General features: G+C 39.2%; 1 protein-coding gene across 3 annotated transcripts in view; it reads left to right on the forward strand.

Moving 5' to 3' along the window:
• The window catches only part of slc38a4 (solute carrier family 38 member 4), a 69,498-nt gene extending 51,536 nt beyond the window's left edge, over positions 1–17,962 (forward strand). For 2 of the 3 annotated variants that reach the window (XM_084701173.1, XM_084701172.1), the window contains exons 10-16: positions 2,081–2,338; positions 2,589–2,668; positions 2,749–2,849; positions 3,263–3,387; positions 11,716–11,860; positions 13,113–13,210; positions 14,994–17,962. In XM_084701173.1, coding sequence (XP_084557299.1) covers positions 2,081–2,338; positions 2,589–2,668; positions 2,749–2,849; positions 3,263–3,387; positions 11,716–11,860; positions 13,113–13,210; positions 14,994–15,095 — 909 coding nt within the window. In that variant the 3' untranslated portion in view covers positions 15,096–17,962. Of the gene's footprint in view, positions 1–2,080; positions 2,339–2,588; positions 2,669–2,748; positions 2,850–3,262; positions 3,388–4,732; positions 4,877–11,715; positions 11,861–13,112; positions 13,211–14,993 lie in introns of those variants that run through there. The other variant, XM_084701174.1, reaches the window with a different exon arrangement.
• Positions 17,963–18,786: the final 824 nt, after the last annotated feature.

The raw sequence follows: 18,786 nt of genomic DNA on the forward strand, positions 1-18,786 counted from the left end.
CATTAAAATAATGTATCATGAGTTTGTATGATTTGGTCATGTATTATCACACTACCATTTAATTATCACGTCAAACAATTACACTGCACTAAACTGTAAGTATAAATGTAAAGTGAAAATAACAAGACCAGTCAGTATGATGACTTGAGCGAATATCATTCACGTCTTACTAAAACAGTGGCCACGCGAAAGGGAATAAGGAAACTGTTTCCTCTACTATGCAATACAATGCGTGTCACGTGGAAAAAGGATCCAAACACTCGTAGAAACACCGAGCCGGGAAATGAAAAAATCGTTAATTTCCTCTAGCTACATAGCCTATGCAGGTCACGTGAAAAATGATCCAAAGACTAGTAGAAAGACCGAGCCGGGAAATGAACGAATCGTTCGTTCCCTCTAGCTACAGAGCCTATGCAGGTCACGTGAAAATTGATCCAAAGACTCGTAGAAAGACCGAGTCGGGAAATGAACGAATCACTCTTTGAGAGGACTCGTTACTCCCGAGGTCATATAAGGATTCGTTCAAAATTAACGAATTGTTCACAAACGACACATCACTATTAGGAAGCCCAACGGCAAAAGGACATTTTTTGGCACTCCCCTTATCAAAAGTACCAGATTCGTTTTTCACAATCTGACTACTAACCTGAACGTCAATAATACAGTCTAAACGGTATGCCAATCTCTGCGAAGGTATCCTACAGGGCTGTGAAAACAGCGAACATTTTCCAGATAATTTGAGTTTATGTCCGGCGAGTGCCCCTGTTTTAGAGCTACATTCTGAGCGTTGCAAATTGCCCTTTGCTCTATCAAGCTAGTTAGCTTGCCACGGGCATTTCTCTCCCGTCGTCACAAAAACAATATGGACAGATGAGTGAAAATTGTCTTGACTTGTATTTGCTCATTTAATCCGATCAACCTCATAATCCATTTCCCTACATCTATGAATGTGTGGTCTCAAATATATGTAAAGAAACATTTTTCAATTCTGGTGTATTCAAACAATCCACTCAGTGAAGGTTGGCTAGCAACACAGTGCCTGACCTTTAGTGACTGGTGGGGGGATGTGCACAAAGGACCGCATAGTCGAGCAGCAACCATGTCTTCAGTCATTTCACAAAGTTCATAATTTTACAGTTTTACAGTCAATTCTACATCTAAAAAGTTGAGCAGGGCAGCTTTCAAGAGATATGGGAATTCTGCTTTTAGCCAGCTGGTCCGATTATTTTTCTGATTTGTTTAAACTGGCAATCTGAGTGAGACTGCGTCCCCTTTACACTGTTTTGACGTTCAGTCAGACTCGCTCACTGGCAGTGTGCACTATGTTGTATTTCACTCCATTCTACACCAGAAACGTCAGGGAGGACTGCCTAATGTAGATACAAGCCTGATGAAGATAGCCAGCATCTTGGATTTCTTTAACCGAGCCTGTTTCATTCGTCATTTGCCTGAAAAAGTGACCTCGAGTTAGCCAGGCTAGTTTTGCCCGATCACTTGGTCAGGCTTTTTAAGGGTATCGGGGTCAAGTGACTTTTGTGCATTGACAAGTGAAACGTAAATGTATTTGTCCAAAGGCCAAGAGCCTCAAAAAGTTAATATCAAGCCCTGCAATTCAGTGGCCAGAGATATATGATGACCTGATCGACACTCCAAGTGTAATAGACCGGGGAATAGTTCGTCTTTTGCAACCGACATGCGCAGTTGAGCCTGCTTGACAGTTGTGTGATGTTGGGTAATAATTGGTCTATAATGACCAATTACTAATTACTTAGTCTGATATGGCATAGAAAATATGGTGTGTCCCAAATTTGCCATACATTCCCATTAAGTACAGTTAATTTCCCCAAAATACAATTGAAAGTTTCCACCTAATAAAAATGTATCATAAATAAGCTGTGTTGTGTGGTAACTTAAATAAGAGGGAGTTGGATTGTGTAGAGTGTGTAACATGGTACATTTCTTTTTTATATACACTGACTGATTAACATTGACATTCAGCCACTAACCCTCCTGTACTCTCCTCCTCGCTCGTTCTCTCTCTCTCTCTCGCTCTCTCTCTCCACAACATCTCTCCCCATAGCTGATTTATAAGAAGACCCTGTTGCCTTGCCCTCTGCCATTCTTCTACCATCACTCCAACTCCAGTATGAATGGTTCGGCAGCGCTGCCCCCCTTTGCTCTTCATAACAGCAGTGCTCACGTGGACTTCTCCAGAGCTGATGTGTCCCCAGCAGTCTCAGCCAGCCAGCATGCCCCCCAAACCGCGGGTGTGCACTATAAACCCCATCCTGACGACGAGGACATGTGCACACCCAAGTACTTTGTGTTTAACTCACAGGTGGGTAGCTAGCAGAGGCAACAGCTGAGGGGGTAAAGTAAAAAGTGTTTAAATGACAATTTGAGTTAATGTATCTGTGCTTACACGTACAAGTAGCTATTTGAATATAGCATGTGTCTCTACATGTCTGTGTCTGTGGCTTTTGTTCATGTCTAAGCATGTCTATGACACAAAAAAGTGTCTCTTAGGACTGCATGTACCTTTTTGTGTGACTGGGTGTGGGTACATCCTCATCCTTATTTCCTTTCAGACTGCGTACACAGTGCCAATTCTTGCCTTTGCTTTTGTGTGCCATCCTGAAGTCCTTCCCATCTACAGTGAGCTGAAAGAGTAAGCATCAATCACATTTAAGAATGTTCTCACTCACACTTTTTACTAATGTCTTAACATGCTAATCTTACTTTTCCTAGTCGTTCTCGGCGGAAGATGCAGAATGTGTCCAACCTGTCTATCTTGGCCATGCTCATCATGTACATGCTTTCTGCATTATTTGGTTACCTTACCTTCTATGGTAAGAACACATTCTAATCACTTCATACTTGTATTCACCCAATAAGGACACTCATCAACACTGAAGTTGTGTCTTGTGTTTAAAGATGGTTGAAAGGTATCACATTTAAAAATAGGAAAATGTATTGAATTTACTCCACAATTTGTCAGCCACTTATGTCATCAAACTGCTAGCTTTTTAGTGACGTAGCTGTAGTTTTAGAAAATGTACAAGTGAGTCATAGAACAGAAGATTGATCTCAGTAAGGTGGCAAATGAGCAATACAAGCAAAACACTGCAAGCATAAAATTAGTACATATGTTTGTTTAGTGTGAAAACGTTGTGCGTCTCTTAGATAGTGACCATTGCTATATGTACCTGGCTGGTATGAAACTGTTAACTTTTTCATCCTCTTCTCTTTCCAAAATACACAGATAATGTTGAGGCAGAATTGCTTCACACGTTCACCAAAGTGTACAAGTTTGACACTATGCTGCTGTTGGTGCGTCTAGCTGTCCTTACGGCGGTTACTCTTACAGTGCCCATTGTGCTGTTCCCTGTAAGTATTTATGCATTGAATATGTGGCAACTTGCATAAAAATTGTGTGCTCTCCCCATTCTTTTGGTAAACACTTGCGCCTGGGATACACTGGCTGCCAAGCGCCACGATTAGCTGCGAAGCACTTGGAAGTGCAGCCTTTTTCCTTTCGGCGCCTATTTTATCAAATTGGACCGGCCACACAGGCTGCGAAGCGCCGCAATCGGCTTGCGCTCTGCAGCGATTGTTTCGGCTGCTGGTTTAATTTTTCCGCGAGACTCTTGCAAATTTGGCTGCCATAATATGGCACCATATTATATGATATATTTGGATAAACAAACAAGTTAAGATTTTACTGTGTTAGTTGTAGTTTATAGCCTATTACTTAACACCCAACTTCACTACGCTGGCACTCATTTAGTGGTACAAATCCATTGTAATGTTTACATTGTTTTTTTAAATATAGTACAAGTTTAGCCCTTTCCTGCCGGACCATTCAAATATGGGCATTAAAATGCCCACGGTTCCCGCCTTAATATCTTTGCCGTCCAATCACCGATTTTATTTCTGAAAACTTCCAGATACTCATGACAACTTAAGCTCAAAGTACATATTATTGGTTAAGGGGTTACTGGGAGGGGAAAATACATGTATAGTCAGCAACAGCAGCCAATAGGTGCGTTCGACTTCATGCGGCGCCGGTGTCGCCTGCAGCCGCATGCAGCCCGGCTGACTTGAAGCAGCCAATGGCATTCTCAGCTTCAAGGCAGCCGACTGTAGCCGACTGTCGGCGCCGCATGAAGTCGAACGCGCCTATTGTTTTCCGAGGCGGAGTCAGAGCGGAGACCATGGGAGATTGCCTACAGTGTTAGATTTACAGCTTCGAATTGAAATCGGAGACGATATTATGAGTAAAGACAAGTTTCTTAATATGTGATGTGAATATTGTCAATTAAAAGTCTAAACTTTTTCCTTACGAAGAATTTGTTTGTGGGAGTGACGCGAGTTTTTTCAGGAAAGAATGACGTGTCCAGCTTGGCCGTTTGTGACAGGCAGCTATGACTGTAGTAGCACTGTTTAACTTCGATTTGAGCATATTTCTAAAAAACTTGGAAAAACAACATTAACTAGCTAGATTATGTACACTGTAAGCTAAATGTACATGCCTTGCTAGGCCAATTTGGTCGATTGTGGAGGAATCTCTAACGTTTTTTAGTTATCAAGAGGAGCATCCAGCCATAGCGCTAGCTACTTTTGGGGGAAGATAATTCAGTTTTCCCCTGTCTCCACAAGTCACTAGTATGGTCATTACCTTTAATCAAAATATGATATTTCTAATCTGTTTTGTGTTCTACATTTCCCACAGATTTGTGGATATTCCACCTGCTCAAAGTTTTTTTCCATCTTGTAATTTAAGTGGTTAAAAATTAAGTTGTCTGATGAGGTATGGTGGATGGAGAAGTTTTTGTAAAAAATGGCTGCCTGAAACCACCTTAATAAAATATGATTTGCCTTAAGTAATCATATATTTAGTCACATAATAAAAATCCCCTAGTTCTTATCTTCAATATGGTATAAACAGTTAAGGTGTATGATTTAATATGAAAAATCATAACATATTAATATTAATATGAATATCATATTTCAACAGCATATGGAATGTTCAGAATTGTCTCAGGCAGTAGCTGCACGGTCTGTAAAGCTCTGGGGCAAAGCCACTTTTTTGTTCTAAAACCGGGCTAAAAGCCTCTTTGAAATATAAGCCGTACAACCACAAGAAAACAACTGTAAAATTGGGGTACAATCAGCGGCTTTATTTCCAAAAATACGGTAAACATAACATTTAAAAAATCCTGATTGATGATTGCGTTGACTGTCAAGCCAACAAATTTGCTACATGGAGTTGTATGACCCACAGCATGTAGCTTATTTTACAAAGACTAAGGCAAAAGAAGACAAATGTTGCCATGTTATGTTGGGATGCTGTTGCGACGGCTGTTAGAATAACAAGTTGCCTAAATATAGCCTAGTCCATGTTTATGTACCATGTCAGCTTTACATGGGAAAAAGGAAAGCTCAGAAGAGGTGAAAGGCTTGGAGACCGGCTTGGAGAAATTTGCGTCTAGTGTGCCTCGCAATTCGTAACCGATCATGGCACTTTGGGGCGCTTCGCAGCCAGTGTGTCCCAGGCGTTAGGCTACGTCACTTGCATTAAGCCTGATTCTATTATTAAACATGGACAACAATGTTATAACCCACCCTAAGCTATGTAGTGATATTTGCTGACTTTTGAGTGTGTGTGCTGGGGGGATAGGGTTAGGGTTACCCTAACCCTAACCCTAATTCACACTCTTAATGTCTACCGATAATATAAATCTTTGTTAGCATTACAAATAATGTACATTGTTTATAGAAAATTAGTTCCTATTCTCTATTTTTTTAAAGTGCAGACTCCATATCTAAGGTTCAGTTGTTAAGATCTCTCCAGAATCACCTACATCTTCTATGTACTTCCCTATACTCATTGTGGCCATACCTGACCACCCCAATATGGCCATGGGCTAAATTGGGCTTGGCCGTTGCCAGATACATGTGGACCATAAATGGCTCATAGAAAGTGTCATACTCTCTTTTGTCTAGATGCACACATATGTATTCAGTCACAGAACAGTTTGTGGAGTTGTTAGATTGAAAATATATTTTACAATTTATCATATCAATGAATTCATTTGTATTGAGTGCCATCACACCAATCCACCAGCAGAGGCCATACAAGTGCTATCCAGCGTCAGTATAGTGTCACATGATCACCTGGGATTGGACAAGGAATGTAGTATTGTCTATTGACTGGGTGCTGTACACACATACACACGCATGCAGTGAAAGTACTGCAAATGGGCTGCATATACAGAAAAACACATACAGTACCTGTCAAACGTTTGGACACATTTTCCCGAATACTATACTTGCACAGCATGTGTGAGTATTCTTTGTCTATTAAATGTATGAGTGAAATCCCACACTCCCTAGTGGAATTTTACAGGAGATAAGCCCTGAGCAGACAGTGGAAAAACCCTCACCTCGACATCCCCTTCATAGACAGTGGTAGACGGAAAAGCTGTAGGGCAATGGTAAAGATAGGGAGTTAGTATGTCTAAACTATCCTAAAAAGAACATGTCATACCAATATGTATGTATTCAGCATACAGTATACCTTATGTCGACACTGTTGTATATTTGTACAGAGAATGTCATGAAACAAGTTGATAAATACAACAGTGATAATTTATAGGAGCCATTCAAACACAAGCAAGGACTGAGAATGTAAATGTTTTACTTTTATTTGTCAAGAACATAATTTTGATACAAGGTTTTGAGTGGGACTGCAAATGCTTCTGGTGGCAAGTATTTACATTTGTCTGTGCTGTGTTTATGGAAATGCCACAACCCAAAGCTGTGTTAATCTATTGTTGTTTGCATTTGAGGTTCCATAAATGGAATATATATGTAAAATAACTTATTATTAGACTATCAATTTAATGGTTAACCCCTTCAGTTTCAAATCTCTTTCCCCACCAATCTGGGCTTTCAAATCAAGTTTACTAAAATAACCAAGTAGGTCACACACTTGTATTGCCAACCATCCACTTTTTAGTTTCTGGGTACATGGCATACGAGATCTCCCTTCAGTCATTGACATTCTTTAGTTTGGGATCCCACAAAACATCAGCACAAGATTAACTTTAGCTTTGTCTTCCAAGTTTTCAGTCCTTTGCTTCAGAAAGAGTGGCACTACATGAATGTGTCTGAATGTGCATATGCGGGGGCTCGGGAACAAGCTATAAACACCGCAAGGCCGACGCAGCAGTAGACACTGTAGGAGCAGGAGTAAAACTGTTTCTAAAATTCAGGGGCGTTTTTCAAATGTGGGTGTGACAGCTGTTAAATAACAAGCATGGATGTTTCACACTTTTGTTGCTTTTATACATGAAATCGTGGTCAATATAATTTGGCTTTTTTGACAAGAATTTGCCCCCCAAAAAAATTAAAGTCAAAGTGAAAACAGATTTTTACAAAATAATGCCAATTAATTACAAATATATAAGGCAAAGTAGATTATTGCATAAATATTCACCCCTTCAGGTTAGTATTTAGTAGATGCACCTTTGGCTGCAATCACAGCACTGAGTGTGTGGATATGTCTCAATCAGGCTGGCACATCTGGACACTGCAATTTTTCTCCACTCTTCCATGCAAAACAGTTCAAGCTCTTGTCAGGTTGCTTGGGGATAGTGGGAGATGGAGGGTTTAGCTGGGATGATGAGGAGTTCTGTTTTGGCTAGATTCAGCTGGAGGTGGTGCTTGGTCATCCAGGCGGAGATGTCTGTGAGACAGGCCTCGATCCTAGCTGAGATCCCCGAATCAGTCGGGGGGAACGACAGGTACAGCTGTGTGTCATCAGCATAGCAGTGGTAGGAGAAGCCATGGGAGTTGATGATTGGTCCAAGCGAGGTGGTGTACAGGTAGAAGAGGAGGGGTCCAAGGACGGAGCCCTGTGGGACACCAGTGGAGAGCTGGCGGGGGCCTGACACTTTGCCTCCCCAGGATACTTGATCGGATTTTCCCGACAGGTAAATGAGATCCACTGAAGTGCAGTGCCAGTGATGCCCATCTCAGAGAGTCTGGCGAGCAGGATTTGATGGTTAACCATTTCAAATTCTGCAGAAAAGTCCAGCAGAATGATGACGGATGGAAGACTGCAGGGCAGTGGTGACTGACAGGAGGGCGGTTTCTGTGGAGTGGCCAGTCTTGAAGCCCGATTGGTTGGGGTCAAGCAGGTTGTTCTGAGAGAGAAAGTTTGACAGTTGGTTAGATACAGCGTGTTCAATTGTTTTAAAAAAGAAGGGTAGCTGTGATACCGGTCTGTAGTTCTGGAGTGCGGCTGGGTTAAGGGAGGGTTTTTTGAATAGAAGACCAACTCTGGCCTGTTTGAAGGCAGAGGGGAAAGTGCCGGAAGTAAGAGAAGAGTTAAGGACATGGAGAAGAAAAGTTATGATGGAGGGAGTTTGTAAGAGAAGGGAGGGGACTGTATCAAGGGGACAGGAGGTGGGGCGATGAGAGAGAATGAGGTCAGAGATCTCTGCCTCGGACAGGGGAGAGAAAGAGTTTAGACATTTAGTTGGGTCAGTTATAGAGGGTGAATGGGTAGGAAAGGTGGGTTCAGGGAACCGACGGCTAATGTCAGCAACTTTTTTCTCAAAGAAGGAGAAGTTGTCTGTTGTCAGGGTGGAGGGGGGTTAAGAAGGGTGGAGAAGGTAGAGAAAAGATTGTGAGGGTTTGAGGCAGTTAATTTTGTTCAGAAACTAGTGGGTTTTAGCATCAGTTATGCGGGCAGAGAAGGATTTGAGGAGGGAGTGATACTTATCAAGGTCCAGACCCGTGATGAGACTAAGTCTAGCTAAAACTTATTTTACTTTATATTTTTAATAAATTGACATTAGTTTGTAAAAATCAGTTTTCACTGACATGAAAAAAGCTTTTTGGGAAATTTGTGTCAAAAAAGCCTAATTATACAGACCATGATTTCAGGTACATGTATTATAGCAACAAAAGGGGAGAAACATCCAAGGGGGGTGAATACTTTTCATAGGCATTGTATAATTTTCTTTATAAAAAGTAAGGGGGACAGATTTGCCATTTAAAAAAATTGTCCCACCCACATATAATGAAACCTATGCCCTTCTGAAATTGGAGGCAGTGAAATGTTTAGTTTTCATGCCCTCAATAACTTGACTCCAATAACAGACTTCCTCAGCTTAACCATGGCTCGTTTAATAAATGTGTACAACAAACAAAATTAAATGAATACGTTTTGTTGAATGAAAAAAACGTAAAGGTTACTTTACATATATTTAAAAGGATTGAGGGTCTAGTAAAAGTTTACTGTGGTCCTGAAGTTTCCATCTTTATTGTAATCCGGTATGTGCGGTCTGGTGGTGTTTGTGTGTTTGAATTGACAAAAATACACTTTTCCATACTTTAATTGGTATGTATGGCTGCTACAGTATCTGGCATGATCTCACTATTTGTAACAAAGAAAGGCTATTTTTTCCCTTCAATAAAATAGTGAATTAGAAAAACGTTTTTATTTTAACCAGCAAGATGTTTGCTTTTATTATATTATAATATTATATTATTATTATATTACTCACTTTGTTAACAATATATTGCTGGTAACAAATTGATTGAAGGACAGATGCTTGAGTCAACAAAGCTTGAAAACCAAACTTGGAAAGAATGCATCGCCATTACTCTGCAGTAAGACACAGCAAGAACTGTTTGCGTTTCATGCGGTGTCTGACGTTTGACCTGAAATTGTACGAATTCTAGTAGACTTTGAAATTACCATAACCCTATGGATCCTAAGTAAAACAAAATTGAACTAATAATGTATTTTAACGCAGTAAATGTTGCTTTGCCAAGCAAATACCAAATAAAGATGTCCTCTGTTAGTGTCAAATACAGTAAAGCATTAGAATATGTAAATACAACACATAGACACTGAGAAGACAGTCATTGAACCTAAACTTGGTGACAGTGATTGATCACATGCAAACAGAATCTAACTTGCCACGCTCTTGAGACATCTAGTATGTAAAAGTGAAATATAAGCTGCTTGTTAATTTATAACAAACATTCATAAAAGCCCTGACCCAACCTGGCACAGCTTAGATCTTCAATTATTTATCTTGGAAGCATTTAGATATCCCTGGATATGTTGCTTTCTGATTGTATTCAGACATACCTAGAAAGCTCCATAAAGACTAGCTGTTAGTTGATCTGTCAATGATCTCACCCAGGTGGGAGAGATCTTGTCAGTGTGGGGGAAGCCAGGGGTAGAATTAGGTAAATATTGCAAAGTTCACTCCAAAGCCCCCATGATGAATCTCTGTTGGGTGCAGAATAGTTGGGGTGCTTCACATGCTGGTGGAAGAACTGTACCTGAATGCTAGGTTTCCACTGCCACAATTATGCAACAACCACGAGGAACGGGGACATAGTTTTTTCAGATACAGTTCTTTGGTTGTGATTAATATGAAATGTGTTTAGCAACCATTTCATGATCAAGTTCAGTTGTCTAAAGCAGAAAACGTTTTGAGATTATTTCTGTTCACCTTCCTATATTTACAAGCACTTTTCCTATGGTTGAGAGTAGTCCAAAGATGCATATTAAGTCAACTTCTGGTTTAGACAAAGTTCCCATATTTGTCCAGCTTCTTCTAGTAAAGACTGGAATAACATAGAACTGCAAACAACAGTTGCTTAAAGTTATGTCATGACCCTCTCCACCCACTGCTAGCTGCTTTCCTGCAGGTTTGCTTTTTACTGTTGCGAAAGCTTTGTAGTACTACCAAGTTATTTATTTGTTTTTTTTAAAAGCACCCTGAGTGCCACCCCCTGCGACCTTTTCCTTAGTGGCTATCTAGCCTGATATGCCACTGTTCTTTTTCTTCACCCAGGACCTTGACCTTTCACCTAGAAAGCCGAACCATAAGCTTAAAGCCACCAGGCCTCTAACTACTGACTGACTACACCCTCATCCTCTGCAGCTGACCCACTTCAGTCAGCTGTCAAGTGTGGTATTAACCTATGGGCCTAGAACAGGGGACCAGCGCCAGTCTGACAAAATATGTATGCGGAATTTAAAAATCGAACTTTATTGTCATTTTACATGAAAAATACAAACTTTGAATGGAAGTCAATGACAGAATGTTTTCTGCCCCCAGTTGTAACCAGCAACTACTGGTAGGTTTCAGAATTCAAATGTTCTCAGACTGGCCCTGGCCTCCTATTCATGTGAGAGCTGGTTTTGCAAGATCACAACATGCAAAAACCCATCTTGCCAAGCTCACGCTTTTTGTTTGTGCCAAAACCACAGTGGTTCTGACTAACGGTGGTAGACGATACTAGACAGATGGTTCACATATTTTTGAAAGTGCCCGCCTTTCCTTTCCCAAATGAATGTTTGTAACAAACCGTCTGGCTGGGTCGAGTTACCTGGCCCCGTGGCTGCGCCACTGAGAATTTCCCATGGACAGCCATAGCGACATATCTTTCACTGGGTCCAGCTATATTATACTCTCAATAGCCTAGACTAGCAAATCAGACAAATAGATTGCTGCTGACTATTGTTTGTTTCAAAGACCATGCCTTTGAAATACTGTACTGTACCTTTGAAATATTGTACTGTACCTTTTCATGTTAAATCACCTACATGCTATAATGTGGCAAATCTTTCTATACACAAACTGTCCAAGACAAACAAAGACATGTCTGTTTCTTCTTCAGATCCGTTCCTCTATTACCACACTGCTGTTCAGTGGACGAGAATTCAGCTGGACACGCCACTTGCTTATTGCTGCTGCCATCCTCGCTTTTAACAATCTCCTAGTCATCTTTGTTCCCACTATTCGAGACATCTTTGGTTTTATTGGTGAGTACTTTTTTCCTTTTCCTAAAGAATTAGAAGAAGCTGATTTTACTTGGACTACCAATTACATTAGTTTGATAATTTAAACATCAATGAAGAACTGTATAGACAACCCTGTTTAAATAACTATAATCTAATGTGGAGCATAACTGGAAGTAATTAGGTGTGATTATCGCAAAATGTATCCCTGGTGCAAGTAGCCAACGACTCTGAATGAACACTATTCAATACTGAATCAATGTATACAGTGCCAGTGAAAAGTTGGGACACACCCAGTCATTCCAGGTTTAAAAAATATTTTTGCTGATAATACTGAGGACATCAAAACTCTGAAAAAAAACATGGAATCATGTACTCAACCAGTGTCAAACAAATCAAAACATTTTAGAGTCTTAAAAGTTTGACTTGATGACAGCTTTGCACACTCTTGGCATTGTCTCAACCAGCTTCATTCTTACACCGCGTCCTACCTGGATGCGATGCGAGGGACCGTCTGTGACAAAAGATGTTCGATTGCCTTGTTTTCTATTGGAGTGTCCTAACTGGAGGCGAGCAATGTGAAGCTGCGCAGCGCGACACAACTTTGTTGGACGCCCTGTTTCTATTTATTTATAGTTGCTCGCGTTTAAAGCTCTTGTTGCACAAGGTATCTTAAGAAGGTGGTTAGTTTATATGATGTAATAAAAGTGAATATGACGGATTCAGTGTGGACAGAAAGCATCAGATGCAACGCTACAGTCAGACACTCGCATCCAGTTAGGACACCGTGTTTGTGGAATTCTTTCCATCTTAGGACATTTGAGCCAATCAATTGTGTTGTGACAAGTTAGGGTTGATATATATAGGACAATATCTGATAAAGAACCAAGTTCATATTTTGCCACAAAAGCTCATATAAGCAAAGAGAAACAACGGTCCATCATTACTTTAAGACATGAAGGTCACTCAAGACAGTTTCTTCTTTAAAGTGCAGTTTCAAAAACCAATGAAGCGTTATTAGAAAACTGGCTCTCATGAGGACTGCCACAAAAAAGGAAGACCCAATTATCATGATCATTGCTTCCTTGTTTGGGTGACTGCAGGCTACAAGCTGGTAATAACTGTAACATGACCCAGGGGTAATGTAGTTACTTGTAAAATGGGATGAAAGAAGGGAAATCAAAGATCAATGTGAGCACATGCAAGCACCATAGAGATGTATCTAATGTAACTCAACTCTTGAATGCTGACCCAATGTAATGCTCTCATTCAACAGGCTCCTCTGCAGCTACCATGCTGATTTTTATCTTACCTGCTGCTTTCTATATACGACTGGTCAAGTCTGTCCCACTTCGCTCCCCGCAGAAGATCTCTGTAAGTTTGGAGAAACTCTATCACGCATGCAAATAGTTTTGGACAGCAACACTTTTCGCACAGTACTTTGGATTCGACTTCATAAAATGACTGAGTGAAAGGAAATGCCAATAAGCCAAAGCATTCCATCTCATTTGTGAAATATGGTACAGTATTGCTATTGCTGGACTGAATTGGAAGAATTAAAGTGTAACAATATTTTATGTGCTTGTAAGAAGAAATCACTGAAGAAGATCCATGCTTATAATGGTGGTTTGCATCTCGTTTGCTCCCTCAAACTCTAGATGACTTGCTGTCATTTAGTCAACCATCCCTTACTGTCCTAGAGCAAATGCAAAGTGTTTATAGTATCAGTTAGGAGGAGGGACAGCTAATATGATCCTAAAAGTTGGGTGATGCTGATGGATCCCAGACTGTATTGAGGTAGAAAGCTGACAAAAGTATCTGAATTTGAATATGAAAGGTCTGAAATATTTGTGTGTCGAATTTCATAAAACTGAAATATTTTGCTGTTGAATATATCATATATGAATTATTTGTATGCCAAATTTAAAAAATCTGAATTATTTTGATCCAGAAATACACATTTCTGAAATTCAGATTGCGGGAATTCAGATTGCTGAAATTCATGCTGCGGAAATTCAGATTTTGTCTGAACTTGGCCAAAGGTGAAAGAGCTTGCTTTCACAAGGAAAAGTAGACGATTTCAGAATGAGCGAACCTTGCCTCAGAACAAAAACTAAGAGTTGCTCGTTGGAGGAAGACCCAGATAGCACACATACATCTTGCCAATGTGTAGAAGATACGTCGGCAAGATGTAGTATTATATGGAGATCGCTGGCATTTGATCGAAACTGACTTCGAGACAATGTGTGAATCTAAGCTGCACTGACCGGCCGCACTACAGGTACATCCTGTTTAGTACTACATTTATATATTTCGTTCGGATCTCTCACAGAGCAAATATTTCACTATCCATAACCGATCTGAAATGTCACTCAGCAAATGAACATATAGCCTAAAGGCTGAACATTGACTTTGATAGGAATATAAGGAGACAATGAAAAACAATATGCTTGACCACCCAAAATGGGCTATTAGCAATAGCTAGCTACTTGATTCAACCTGGATTTTTTCTGTGGGTATTATAATGAAGAGACACAATTCAAGTTAATGATTTTATATCATACTGGATGTTGATGCAATCAAGCTCTTAAAAGAACTCCAAGACAGAAAAGAGAACAACGGAACAGAGAAACAATATATAGGCTACAGCGTTGCCAGTTCCATGTCTTCCATCGGTCTCCGCCGCTCTCCGACTCTGTCTAGACTCCCTTCCCTTGGTTACAGTAACTGCCAATTTTGCCAGAGGAGAAGACACAGGTTTTTACAAGTTTCATAAGCACTTATACCTCATTGGGCTCCATCCTCTTCCTCCAACGAGCAACTCTTAATTTTTGTTCTGAGGCAAAGTTCGGTCGTTCTGAATCTGAAATCGTCTACTTTTCCCTTTTGTTTTTGGATCCAAATAATTCAGATTTTCTAAATTTGGCATACAAATAATTCAGATATGATATATTCAACAGCAAAATATTTCAGTTTTATGAAATTTGACACACATATTTCAGATCTTTCATATTCAAATTCAGATACTTTTGTCAGCTTTCTAACTCCATAAGACAGAAGGATGTTAATATATGCGAGAAAACATTTGAGTTGAATTTATTAATGCTTTGTCCGCTGTCAATGACCTGTTTTTCTGTCTGTTTCTAAACCCTCTAAGGCTGCCATTTTCCTAGTGGTGGGTGTCATCTTTATGATCGTCAGCCTGTCACTCATCGTGCTGGACTGGATTCATAACCCTCCTGGCTCTGGGGGTCACTAAGTACTCTGACTAACGACCACACAAACCCCCTACAGAGTTATGCAGTACACCCGGGGGGTTCCCCTTTACCCTCACAATCACCTAATCACCCTTTGGCCCTCCCTTCTCCTCTACGGTACAGGGACCTCATATTTGGGTGCAATGTTCCTAGAGCCTCTTATGTGGAAAAATACCACAGACTGAACAATCTACATGCTGTGAGTGGCTGGTTGCCTCCATCTAAAATGCCTTTTGATAGAGTATACTTTGTATTTTTCTGTTCAATGTTCTTGTTACATAATTAAACTAGGATCAAAAGTGACTTAATGCAAAAAGTCATAAAATGAGACAAAATGGAGCCCTTTGGCTCCAATCAAAAATCAATGGGCAATCTAGACTAGAGCATATTTATGATGTAGTCTTTTAGATTGCCCATTGATTTCTGCAATAATAGAAGAGACAATGCTAAGTGAAGCAGGGACCTCAAACTTTGGAGAACTAGAGTACCGCTCAATAATAGGATTTGGTCAGGGGGCTAATAACGGGACAATTTGAAAGCCATTGGTCTTATGAATTTGAAGATGGTAGAGAAAAGAGAGGCGGAAACCAGGGAGCACTTCCAGAGCACTTCAAGAAAATATTTCATATTTTTGTGTTTTATTTGACTTCAGACACACATACATAAATACATACATGCAGCCAGACCAGCTGAATTTGAATCCTTGAGCTACTTTAGTAAAGTAGATGTTCTTCACTAATAAACCCAAAGATTGCATTCACACAGCCTACGGCAGACGTTATAACATGTTGTTTTAGACAAAATCCTGGCACTCACAATGACTTGAACGCTCATAAGGTCACAGAAGGGTGAACAGCGACATTGTTGGCCTGCATTCCAAATAAACATTACTTCAGAAACAGGCAGCCATTTTAAAATCCCAACAACTCAAAGCATTCAACAAGGAACAACATTCAGTATTACTGTTACAGAGAGATGTGAATGTGCTAGAGATTTGAATGTACTTAGTAGTTCTGCTATCTACAGATCTAAGCATTGGTGAAATATCCGATTCAGTTTTTTCATATGGCCTTAATTGTGTTATCCAAATACAATATATGAGGCCCATTGTCATTTTTAATAGCGTCATCTTATATCTTAAGTTCATCGTGAATATAATTAAAACCAAGCAGTTTTGGCAGTTCCTAAATCTTAAATGAAAAAGAAAGGATCAAAAACTAAGTATGGTGTGGGTACATGAGAATATGGTTTAAGTTGTTTTATTTCATTTAATAGTTATGGTTTGTTTTTGTGATTTTATCCATGGTTTGTTGCAAACAAGATTTGGGTTAGTACCAGTGTTTAGGATTAAAATTGAAGAAAAAGAAACCTCAGTATCACTAAAAGGTTAGATATGGTAAGTGCTGTCATCCATATATACTTTTAACTCTCAAATATTTGCTAGATGGACTATCGCTATAACAGTTTACTTGGTGTGAATCTTTGGAGTGAAGCCCTAGTGACAATAGACATTTGAAATTAGTTATTTGATGTATACACAATTATTATATATAATATATATATAATATTGTCTGTATTTTTCCCCCACATGAATTCAATCTCAATATCTAATCAGTTAATTGAAATGCAAATTATACTTTGTGAAAAATGACTATGACAATTGTTATTACAAACTAGAAAAGCTGTGCCCTTTTTTTCTTAGTTCTAAGGTTAAAATGTTTAGATTAAATCCTGCCAAAGTGAACATTTACATATTTTTTAGATTTACATACAAAACATGATTCAAATGAAATGACTTGTGTGCATATGACAAATATGTTTTTTTGACAGCTGTATATGCCTTGTAAATAATCAATATATGGTACACTCACTGAATTGTTTATATGAGATTTGTAGGAGACTTTAAGTCTGCAATCTTATGGTCATAGTATTAGCTATTGTTCGTTCTTTCTTTATGGAAGCTTGTACATTTGTAGAAAATAGTTTATCACCTTACATGTTTTCCTAGTCAATTACTTCTGACAGATTTGGGAAAAATGATTAAGTATCCTTAAATTCATCATCTTGCAGTGGAGCATGTTAGCTAGAAGTGTCATTGCCTTGAGGCCTTGCATGACTTTTTTACAGCTTTGATAAATACTTGATTCTTCCCATGTGGATCAGTATACCATTCAATGTTCAGTAAAACTCAACATTGAATGACGGGAGCCACTTACGTGCTTTAATTTCAGTTTAGCCTTTTACTGTTCTTGGGGTAATGTGACACAATCCGTACATTTATATTAAACCTCAGGCATAGTATACCGTATATTAAATGCAGTTAGTCTGTCATATTGCCATATATGTGATCAAAACAAGTATACAGGTGAGAATTTAGAGCTTTTTGATGTTCAAAAGGTCATCTTTTTCAAGGAAGGACTAGAGACAGGATTTTAGACATGTAAAGGGGTCATACACTGGGGGTTGGAGGAATTACAATGCCCTTATTGTCTCTCAGGTACTGCATCTTTGTGAAAAAACTCATTTGACATTGAACATCTTATCATGCTTAAAACAGAGTAGAAAATGGGTCTGGTCATCTCCCAGTCTATAATGTTTACACCAGTTTTTTCTTAGCATTTGAAATAAGCAAGGTTGGCAAGTGTTCAGTCAATACAGAATTGAAAAACATGGGAAAATGTGATCCACTACAAAGCTTCTTTTTTTTAATTATTATTGTAAAACTGGGAAGCACAGGATTGATGCCTTGCAATTGAGTGCCAGCCTCCAATGACAATGCAAACGTTATATTTTTTGAACAAGGGGGATTTTTATATTGGTGAAGCAAATCCAATACCATGTAATATGAATAATAAAATGTGAAATGAAACACCTCCGTTGTGCTCCTCTGTTTTTTTGTTTGTTTTAAATAGGGGTAAAGGGGTGCATAAATTGACAATTTTGTAGTCATAACACACAATCATTTTAGTTGGGAAGGAAATCCTCAATTTCAGATGAAGTTTTAACAGATTAAAATTGATAACTGCTAACTACAGTAACATCTGTGAAAAGAATCTCGCTAAGCAAAATCTGCATCAAGATGCACGTTTCAAATTCTATTTAGGTGAACCACTTACACAGATTCTTACAACAAACTGCAAACATGTTTGCTTGAATTAACACTTATTTGTATACAAATATATTTCGTGAAATATAGCTGCAAGCAGCGATGCGGGTTCTTCCGCAAAATGACAAATATTATAAAAATGTACATTGTAGAAGGTCAAGAGTTGGACAACAAGAGAGCAAAACTACTTCATGTAGGGCCAACTACAATAGGCTGAATGGGGATTTGAACTCGTGCATAAGGTTACAAGGCAGCCTCTCCATCCTCTCTGCTACACACCAACTGTTGAAAAAGTATGAGTAGAAAGGTCAGAGTATTAGCTTTGGTCAGCTTTGGGACAAAGGTTAAGAAACGGTTGAAATTTCAAAGTGGAATTGCGCATGGTATTTCATAATGACGACATCCTGTTTAACTAAACAGATATTCAAATTTAAACTAAAATTAGGCTAAAAGACTGCTGCTGGATTCAAACCTACAACCTTGTACTTTGCCGGTCACTGTCCCAGTCCATTGAGCTATTCTCAGTGTTGAATATTGTCATGTTCAGTTACTGTATAAAAAAGTAGGCCGTTTCTTCTGTGGTAAGA

This window comes from Hypomesus nipponensis, chromosome 7, assembly GCF_054491055.1.
Source record: "Hypomesus nipponensis isolate SF chromosome 7, ASM5449105v1, whole genome shotgun sequence".
NCBI lineage: Eukaryota > Metazoa > Chordata > Actinopteri > Osmeriformes > Osmeridae > Hypomesus > Hypomesus nipponensis.